This window comes from Pteropus vampyrus, unplaced genomic scaffold, assembly GCF_000151845.1.
Source record: "Pteropus vampyrus isolate Shadow unplaced genomic scaffold, Pvam_2.0 Scaffold92, whole genome shotgun sequence".
Taxonomy (NCBI): domain Eukaryota; kingdom Metazoa; phylum Chordata; class Mammalia; order Chiroptera; family Pteropodidae; genus Pteropus; species Pteropus vampyrus.
In genome coordinates, this window is record NW_011888873.1 from 3,143,059 (window position 1) to 3,153,141 (window position 10,083).

A 10,083-nucleotide genomic window follows, 5' to 3' on the forward strand; every position below is an offset into this window, starting at 1 on the left:
GCTGGCAGGCCCCAAGAATTTGAGTTAAAAACTCATACCATTCTTCAAAGTCAACTTTCCAACTTAACCGTTTAAAAAAATCCTGATTTTAGCACCATAAAAAAAAAAAAAAAAAATCTGAGGATGCTCTCACCTTGATTAAAAAAGAATCAGTATTACCATCTTGATAATCTATTTTATTCACTAAACTCGACTGCAAATTTAGTTTTTTTTTTTTTTCAATAAACTTCAACTGCACCCACGTGGGATAATTTCTTAGTTGAGAACATTCAAGACGTGCAAGTACTAAGAAGCATTAATAAACAGAAGAGCTCCTAATGTGACTCATTCATTTCAAAGAAATGAGGCTTTGGGAAAACATGGTCACTTTATAAACCTGGCAGAAAACCAGTCTGAGGGGGATTTTCAGTAATTTTTCATTTGGAAAAGTGAGAAAGTTAAGCAATACAATAGTAAGAGGTTGGGCTCTGGAATCACACTAATTTTTTTGGTTTGATCTGAAAAATGGGCCAAACGAGAATAGCTACTCAAAAGGCGGTGAGGATATCAGAACACATGTATAAGCAGTTAATGAACTATAGTACACTGCACTTTATTATCTTAATACTGAAAGCTTTCTGACGCAGCTATTCTACTTTACAGATGAAGTTAAAAGGTTAAATTCCCAGAGGGAGCCTACATTCTCTCTCAATGATTCCAAAGCTTGTTTTCTTCGGCACTATACTATCTTGAAGAATTGCAAAATATGCATTTCTCTTAAATCATTAATTTTTGATTATTTTATGCCTTTAATAAGTTTATAGCAAATAAACACTTATAAGTTTTTACACTAAGCAGCTCCCTCCAATTCTACCATATCAAAAGGTAATTGTAATTTAAAATATTTTCAATAACCTTTACTTTAACTTGAAACAAGCCAATTGAGGATATCACCAAACTACCCAAATAGATAGATTATAGAAATTTATTCATTCTTTGTAATATTTGGCTTGCTTTTCTGGCAATCATTGTCCCATAAAACACACGTTCCAAAACTGAGGACAGCGAGGTAATTAAAAGTGCTTTCACAACATTCATGTTATTGCTTTCTCACAACCCATTTACAGAAGATGGACTTAACTTTGGTATTCAATTTAACATTCTCAAAAGTCAATTATTTTTAAAGGTTATCTAGTGAAATAAAAACTGATTATTTCAAATATATAAAGTATTCTTGCCTATTTCTAGAATATAAAATAGAAATAACTTCTATATACTTAAATTGTGCAACTTATGTTCAACTTTCCTATTCCAATACAAGTTGGTATTTGAAAGGTCATTTCTTGATTTCTCTGTACATTATCACCATTATTGCTCAATGTGTGGTATCTAGAAAGCCAGAAGGCCACAAAGATAACAAAACATCTTGGGCCAGTTTGAAGAAAAATGAGAGAGAATACACTACAATAGAGTAATACATTAGAATCACTCAAGACATAAAAACAAGATTCCATTTCATCACTAACAAATGTAATTCAATTTAACGGGCTTATTAAAGAGTTGCACATGGCTCACTATTCTTCCCAGTATTCTCCTGAGATTTGCAAACAAACTCATCTAGCTGTAGATTTATAAACTATACCTTAAAAGCTGTGTATCAGCTATGAAAAATTACTTGGTTGTAATTTACAAAGACTAGTAGTGAGAAGCCTAATTACAGGAATTAGTTCTGACTTGGGGGGAAAAAAAACACAACTTCTGGAAAGGTAAAATAGCTTAAAGCATTTAATATCTAAACAAATCAATCTGTTAATAGCAGTAGTCACAAAATATGCTTAATATAGAAACCCACAATTATGTTTTTTAAGAAAAAGTGTAAATTGTATTTCACCTCAAAACATAAATTATTAACCCACTTAAAGAATCTGCAGTGGTCAAAATCATCGTGAATTTTAAACAACTTCAGAATAAAATAAACTTAAGTACTTTATACTGCTTTGTATCTAAAAAATGCTTACAACTTCTCATAAAAATAGTCTGAGGCAACTATTTTTTCTTTTATTCATTAAAAGACATGTTCAACATTATGGGCAACATTCTCAAAACCTTAAGCTTCACAGACTTTCAGACATTCAAATACTATGGTCCCCTTTTCTTTGATGTGGGAGGTTTATTCCACTAGGGAAAAAAAAAAAGCATGGTGGATAACTTCATACATTTTTACCAAATTGAAAGTAGTACAAAAGTTTTAAGACTCTACAGAACTACACATCGTACCTAATATATCATTAAAAATAGAAGACAGCATTTTCCTCAGCAAATAAAACAGCATACTGGTATGCTGTTAATGCATATCTTTTAATGTGTACTGTCATTCATAAATTATTTACAACTTCTACTGTGAAGAGAACTAGAATGTAAATTTTCTGCAAAACTGGAAAAAAGCAATACAAAATTTGTGAAAGCCTGTGTTTATATTATACAAAAAGCCAGTTTTTCTCTTCAAATACCATACTGTATGCAGTGATATTCTGCACATATTATAATAATTCTTGAGGATGTTTTAATGCTGGAGGTAAGTTTACAGGCCTTGATTCTTCATCAAGGAGCACTAGGTCTTCTATTTCACTGCCTCTGTATTTCCTTTTACATATTTTTACCACCACCTTTTTCTTGAGAAATAATTTCAATGCTTCTCTTGATGCAACTGCTTTTGCATTTTCTTTGCTTTTTCCACAGCCAGTGCCCAAATACACAGACTTGCATCTCAATTCACAAACAATACTTTCTTGAGAGCTCTTATTTTGAGGCAGATCCGCCAATTCTTTCAGTGGGACAAAAAACACATCCAGTGTTGCTTTCAGAGCCTCGATAGCTGCATTTAGGAGCTCTCCATGATTCACACTGGGACTAAAGCCACCAACAGCTACCAACTTCCATGCCACTGTTTTATACAGTCTATTGAAAAAAGGTTGCTTCTGTTTCACATCTTCATTGGTTAACTTGCAACAGGAAAATTTGACAGAACTCTCACTTGACTGGGAAGTACTTTTAGAAGGCAATTGGGATGTGCTAGTCTGAGAACTACTCTTAGATGCCAGCTGGGACACATTTGCTAAGGAAGTGCTTTTGGAAACCAGAGATCCACTGGTCTGGGAGCTGCTCTTGGAGGCTAACAGTGATGCAGCTACCTGCGAAGTGCTTTTGGACGTCAGCATTGTTGTATTTGCTGATGTACTGCTCTTGGGAGTTAGTAAGGATGTGCCTGATGAAGGACTGTTTTTAGAAAGCGAAGAAAGACTTGCCTCTGAACTGGTTTTGGAAGTTAACACACCTGAAGCTGTCTCTGAACTAGGTTTAGAAGACAACAGTGGCAACTCTACTTCTGAGCTCCCTGAGGAGCCCAACAAGGGCACCTCAATCTCTGAGACGCTTGGAGAAGCTGAGACTGAAATGCCTTCCAAAGCACTCTTTTTAGGTGATCCACTTTGTTGTCTGGTATCAGTGGATTGGTTCACATGACTATTCACACTGGATTTCAACAATGAAGAAACGAACGATGCTGAACCATGTTTATCTGGGGCTTCTGATTCAGAAGCTTTTCCAGACCCTGCCGTTGTTACCTGAGAGGAAATGCTGCTGCTGCTTTGGCTGGAAACAGATCGATCTCCATCACTTGTAGAACTATTCTGACTTGAGGTGCCAGTGCTCCGAGTGGAGTTCCCACTACTCTCCGATTTGGTAGATGACCCCGCACATGCTGAGCTGTTTTCCTGCTGAGCCGATGCACGATCTGTTTTAACAGAATTTTGTGCATGATCTTGCTCAACCGTAGAATTGTTTTTTTCTTCTGTAACTCGTTTTTTGGTTGGTTCTTCTACCCCTTCTAAAAAGAAGGAAAACAGATATGTGATTAAGTCTACCTCATATATATCAGCTGAAATTTACAAGACAGTCATTAAAATAAAGGACAAGGCAAAAATATTTTAGGACTGATAGTTGCTTTAAAAAGAATGGAATAACTTAATTTCTTGAAACAGCATTGAATAACATTGCTAATTTCTAATATTAAAGAAATCAACAGCACAGACAACATTTGACACGTCAAAATCTGAAACAGTTAAAGGAAACTATCAAATTCAGAGCCTAAAACACAGACATATAATTTAGGTTTGCCATTCCAACTTTATTAATAACATTATATAAATTCCATCTCGTTAAAAAATTAATAACAATAATTCCTAATTTTATCAAACTTATGTTCTAAACTCCTATGTATGTTCACATCTATGATCTGCTAACCATTGCTACTTGATATCCCTCTTTTCTTCACCTTGGCAACCAGTTCGTCTCTTGTTATATGGATTGGAGCATCTGTCACTTTGATGCCTTCAGCCATACTAAGTATTTTATCCATAACTTTTTGAGGGTACCTGAAAAAGAAGGAAAAGCCACTTTTTAAAAGTGTTTTTACTAGACTACTACTTCTGGTGTGAGAAAACAGGCCACAGGAACTGTATTTCCTGGTTGTAACAAAAAATGTACCAACCGCCAGGAACTTTTTCTGGAACGCCAGAAACAAATGCACCAGGGTCTGGGAGGCGGGGTCTCTCCTTACGAACCTTAAATTTAGTGTCCATCCACAAGAGCAAACTCCTCTACCAACAGCCCCCCACCCAACAGGGGCACCTACAGACTGTAAATCACGTCGGCTTCCGGCAGAGACGCCCTTCTCACCCTCAGAGGACAGCCGGTCCCGTGGATTCCCGCGCTTCACAACTTCCCCTCCCGCTGAGGGCTCCGAGCCCGTCTGGAGGCTGAAGACAAAACCCGGAGAGCTGCTTAGGGGCGCTTCCTTACTCACCGGCACCCGAGGAAGACGTGGTTGGCCCAGGCCATGGAAAAGGAGATGAGCTGCTGCAGCTGCCGATTGCGGGTCCCGCTCTCAGCGTCCGCAGCTTCCTCCGTGTTAGCGGAGGCAGCGCCGCCGGTGGGAGCCAGGTCCCCGGCGTTGCGGAGCAGAAACTCCCGGCGGTGGCGCCAGTGTTTGTCAGTCTCGCCGTCGCAGCGCAGCGCCTCCACCCAGGCGGCAACCCGCGGGTTTTGGCTCAGGTACTCCGACACCTCCTGCGCCATGTTGTGCCTGTAGGTCGCGGAGGCCGAGAGCGGACACTGCACCGGGAAGGAGGCGGGTGCGTGGGGCGAGCGGCCCTGTCACTGCGGCCTGCAGCGGGGCCCTCCAGAAAACGCTCCTCAGGAGGCCCAAACCACAAACAACAGCTCCGGGAGCAGCTGAACCGCCCACTTCCGCCCGCCGCCGGCTCCTTCCCTTTTATAACCTCGCCGCCGCCGATCGCCCGCGCGTCCTTCCGGCGCGGCTCTCCCAGGACGCTTTGCGGCGCTTGTGCTGCCGCGACGCTGCGGCCCCGGCAGGCGGTGGAGGGGCGTCTGCCCGGGAAGGGACAGGACGGGACGGGAGGGAGGCGGGCCTCCCGCCTCCCGCCCCGTGAGGGCGGGCCGCAAATGGGTTCCCGGGGCGCCCCGGCGTGACTCTTGAGCGTTCCAGCCTGGCTTTGTGACGTCGCGCACGATCCCGCCGCCGCCCTCCCTCTCCCTGGCCCTCTGCAGCGCCGCGAGTTGTAGCGAGGCGGGGCGGAGCCGTGGAGGACAGCGGGACTCCCGGCAGCCGCATCAGGGCAGTCAGAGTTCTCGTCTGGCGCCGCGGCGCGTCCTCGCCGACCTGAGTCACCGAGCCACTAGTGGGAGGGCTGTGCGACTCCGCCTGACAGAGACGCTTGTTTTGAGCGGAGCCAAAATAGACAAAAGCTCGCCTCCATCTTTTGATTGTGTCGGAAAACAGCTTCAAGCGCCGTTTTGAATGTAGAGTAGCGAATGCAGACCGTCCTGGTCGCGGGCATTTAGTAGTGTGGGGGTGCATAATAACTCAAATATTAATAACAGATAACAAGGTTTAACGATTAATTCAGTTCGATGTTGCCCCACAGCGTCGCGTTTGGTTTCGTTTCCGCAGTTCAGCCTAGACAATCCCTGCTTCCTCTCGGGATGGTTTTTGGTCAATAACAACGCTGTGCCCAGGACGTTCTGTGTCTCATTATTTCCTTAACAATTAACACACAACTGGACAAATAGCCTGGAATGCGGAGTGGAAAAGTGCCTGTTTATCTCCACCGCCCCAAACCTTTCCCTCTCAAAGCTATTTTTTTTCTTGTTTGTTTTTGTTTGTTTTTTTCCGCCTTAGAACACCCACACTTTCATTACTGATGGCTTAGTTATTGTTATATACCTCCAATTTCAGGCATGTGTATAATTTAAGATTAATAAGATAAGTGACAATTATGATAAATTACAAAATGAGAGAAATTTTCCTTTCACTAAATGTGGATTTTGGTTTAAAAATGCTTGTATCAGAAAAGTCAAGGAAAAAAGATTACCCCCCCCCCCAAAAAAAGCCATGTGATTTGTATACATGCTGGAACAATCAAAATTCAGCTAGTATGTGAAAATAATATTGCCCACTTTGCTGCCATGCCAAACGAAACTGCATTAAAACAGGAACAAAGAAAATTGAAATGTGGAGTTTTGTTTCTAATTTCTCTTCTCCTTTTCAGGGAAAATTGCTGTAACTTTAGAGGGATGAAAGGACCTGGCAATTTAAAAGACAGAACCAATTTTGTGGCCTTTCCTTTCAAGAATTCTTTAGCAAGAGGGAGATACCAAGTAAAACGATTTATGATTACGTGCATACCTACATGATATTTGTGTATTTTAAACCAAGAATTTTCTCACTTTTTTCTTGTTGCTGTGTAGGCTTCATTGCGTTGAAGGGAGAACAAATAGACCTTGAACTTATTATTTTTTAAAGTTATAATAATAGTAATATCGTCTGAAAGCCGGAGTACTTATTTGCAGGTGCTTGACAGAAAAGATTGGTGTATTTTTCTTTTTGATTCTTACAAAGTTAGCATTGCATATAAATATTCAGGGCATAGACCATGGATCACACAGTTGAAAAGAATAGCATTTAAAAAAATAGTTAATAAAGGCTTTCCCACTATAAAGAGACAAATTCCTAAATTCCTGGGCTCGAGGGATTCAGAAGAGGTGAAAAGAAAACCTGTGAAAATCAAGGTGGGTGGGAGAAGTGGAGTGTGGGAGGGAAGTGTTGGCTCCACCTGGACTATTGTGTTTTAATTTAAGCCTTAACATTAATATCAATACATTTGTTTGCTGCTGTGAGAAATAAGATTGTGAAGTTATGTCTTTCGTGGCGTTAGTTTCTAAAAACATCAGATATGATTCCACTTTAGAGGCATACCTCGGTTTATTGCACTTCACTTTATTGCACTTTGCGGATACTGCATTTTCATCAACATCAAGGCAAGACCCTGCACTAGCAAAGAGGTTGTGACTCACTGAAGGTTCAAGTGATGATTAGCATTTTTTAGCAATAAAGTATTTTTAACTCATGTACATTGTTTTTTAGACATGATGCTATTGTACACTTAATAGACTACAGTATAGTGTAAACAACTTTTATATGCACTGGGAAACCAAAAAATTAATGTGACTCACTTTATTGAGATATTTGCTTTATTGCGGTGGTCTGGAACCAAATCAGCAATATATCCAGGGCATGCCTATATCTTCTCTTCCTGTGGCATAGCGATTATCTCAATTTTAGAAAGGCTCCTTGGGCATCTACTGATGTGAAGAAGTAGAGAACTATGGACATTCTCTACAGGTTCACAAATTTTAGTTTGATTAATTTCAGTTGCAAGTGACAAAAATTATGATTTAAAATTGTTTTTGCTTAAACGGAATTTACTGGCTGTGTTATTGACAGTCCAGGGAGTAGATTGGGATCCAGGTACTCAAACAATATACTGTGATCCGGAAGCCTGTTTCTTCTCATCTCAAGACTGCTTTCTCTGAATTAGCTTCAGTCTGAGGCAAGCTCTTCCTACATAGTGGCAAGATGGTTCCTAGTAGCCCATGGCTTATGTCCTCCATAACTCAGCAACCACAGTAGAAACAATTTATTTTTCCTGAGAGTGTCTGCCAATGTCCTGAGGTTCTATCAAGAATCCACTGGTTCTCATTAGTTCACTTATGTGGGATATAAAACTGAAAGCAATTAACGAACAAGACAAAACTCATAGACACAATAGTATAGTGGTTGCCAGAAGGAAGGGGGTGGGGGTGGGGGTGGGGCGGCTGGAGGGAGGTAGAAAAGGGTAAAGGAGGTCAAATATATAGTGACAGAGATTTGATTTTGGTGGTAAACATGCAATATACAGATGACGTATTATAGAATTGTGCACTTGAAACAATTTTATATATGTAATAAACACTAGCTGGCGGTTGAAGTATTCTGATTGTACAGGTCTGATCATGTGTCCACCCTAAGAATAATAAAACACCTGAACAGGGTCAATATCATGCAAGAAAAATAACAAACTCAATAAGTCAAAGAAATTACACTCAAGAAAATGGAGATAACAGGCATGTGAACAGAAGAGTCACCAAATACTAGAAACGATTTTGAAGGATCGTAGAAGCAGTTTCAAATGACACAATTCTGCGAGAAAGCCTGTTATCAAGGTGATTTCTTTTTCTCCTCATTTTAGCCGAAGTGATAAAATCTTTTTATAGCACTTATATTTCTTTATAGAGTAGTAAAGAGCCTTCCTGAAAACAATTTTGTTTGTTTAGTCTTCATGTTCCTCCTAATGCCAACAAGATGAAGTATTACTATATGTACTTTTCCATTTCTTTGTGAAACTCTTCACCTGTGTCTGATCCCAGAATGTGGGAGATTTAAATCTAGAAGAGAGATTCAGAAAGAGATCAGATAACAGTTACTGTTTGGAGAAGTATTGTTTAAGTTCCCATAAAATAACAACTTGATCTTGGCTCTTCAGAATCATGGAAAACCACAGCTGGAAGGGGACCTTAAAACTGGGTTTATTTTGTAGATGAGGAAACTAAGATCAAAACTGTTAAGTGATTGCCTAAGGTCAATTTGTTAATGGAAGAGCAAAAACGTGAAACCAAGGACTTAATTTTCGGACTTCTGGTCTAGGATTCTGTCTCCTGTCACATTTTGCTCCTTGGTGAAATTTAATTAATCGGCAATTTTGATTAACTCAAGGTGTAGTAGCTGCAAAAGAAATAGGACCTGAGCTGAAACTAAGATTACAACAGCAACAATCCTCTTAATTATCGGGCAATTTGGAAGCTAGGAGTAAGAAGGATAGGAAATTGTATTTTTTGTACCTAGGGCTCCAGCACAAAAATGTGTGATTGTGTAACCTCAGAACCAGCTCAAAGATCCTATTCCTGTTTAACAAGATACTGAGTTGCTTTTCAGAGACAAAGGAGCAAAACCACACGTCATGCAGCCAAAGCATGCACAGAGGAGACAACTTTGACCACCAGGTGCACCCAGAACCAAAGTCTTGCCTCCTCCCAACACACAGGACCGAAGGACCCAGGACATAAGCAGAACTCGAACACTGAAACCCTTTCAAAGGCAAAGGGTCCATTGTCCAGGAAGACCTGGCGTTGATGTCCCTTTACCATAAATGGCCAAGTTCCAAGGTCCTCCAATTAGAACTTGCACCACCAGTACTTCCACATACCTGTTCACTCTAACCCTTTAAAAACCCTTATCTTAGTCTAGTGAGCAGAAGGGATTTGAGGCACAATTAGGTCTCTCATTTCATCGGTTGGCGCCTTCTTAATAAACCTTTCTTTCCTTCAAACTCTGTTTTGAGTTTTGGCTTTTTGAAGCATTGGACAAACAAACTTGGGCTGGGAACAACTGCCTTGAAACTATGAGCAGCAAAGGAAGTAGAGAAGAATGTTCATGGGAAGATCTGGAAAGCCAAATGAGAGGATAGTATGTCACTTACCTTAGTTAAGAATATTGATTTAGGAGTCAATCATTCTGGGTTTGAATCCTGACTCCATTTTATACTACAATTGTGTCCTTGGGCAAATTATTTAACTTCTCTAGGTCTTCATTTTCTTAATCGTAAAATGGAGATACTGGCGCCTACGAATTGTAAGGAAAGAAAGATC

At 40.3% G+C, this 10,083-nt stretch overlaps 1 protein-coding gene across 2 annotated transcripts; it reads right to left on the reverse strand.

Moving 5' to 3' along the window:
• Positions 1 to 950: 950 nt before the first annotated feature.
• CDKN2AIP (CDKN2A interacting protein) lies at positions 951 to 5,496 on the reverse strand. Of its 2 annotated transcripts, none has more exons than XM_011364036.2 (3): positions 4,844 to 5,496; positions 4,282 to 4,412; positions 951 to 3,865 (listed from the first exon to the last, which is right to left on the reverse strand). In XM_011364036.2, exons 1-3 carry the CDS (start codon positions 5,113 to 5,115, stop codon positions 2,520 to 2,522), a joined length of 1,749 nt encoding a protein of 582 aa, XP_011362338.1. In that variant the 5' UTR covers positions 5,116 to 5,496; the 3' UTR covers positions 951 to 2,519. The 2 variants fall into 2 exon arrangements, with proteins under 2 accessions (XP_011362338.1, XP_023388680.1); XM_023532912.1 differs by having other exon boundaries at positions 4,313 to 4,412; positions 4,844 to 5,330.
• Positions 5,497 to 10,083: the final 4,587 nt, after the last annotated feature.

Excerpts from the sequence above, each read along its gene's own strand:
- CDKN2AIP (XM_011364036.2), bottom strand. The coding sequence starts at position 5,115 with ATGGCGCAGGAGGTGTCGGAGTACCTGAGCCAAAACCCGCGGGTTGCC. Across the intron at positions 4,413-4,843 it reads CACGTCTTCCTCGGGTGCCG|GTACCCTCAAAAAGTTATGG; the intron begins GTGAGTAAGGAA and ends CTTCTTTTTCAG. Across the intron at positions 3,866-4,281 it reads AGGGATATCAAGTAGCAATG|AAGGGGTAGAAGAACCAACC; the intron begins GTTAGCAGATCA and ends CCTTCTTTTTAG.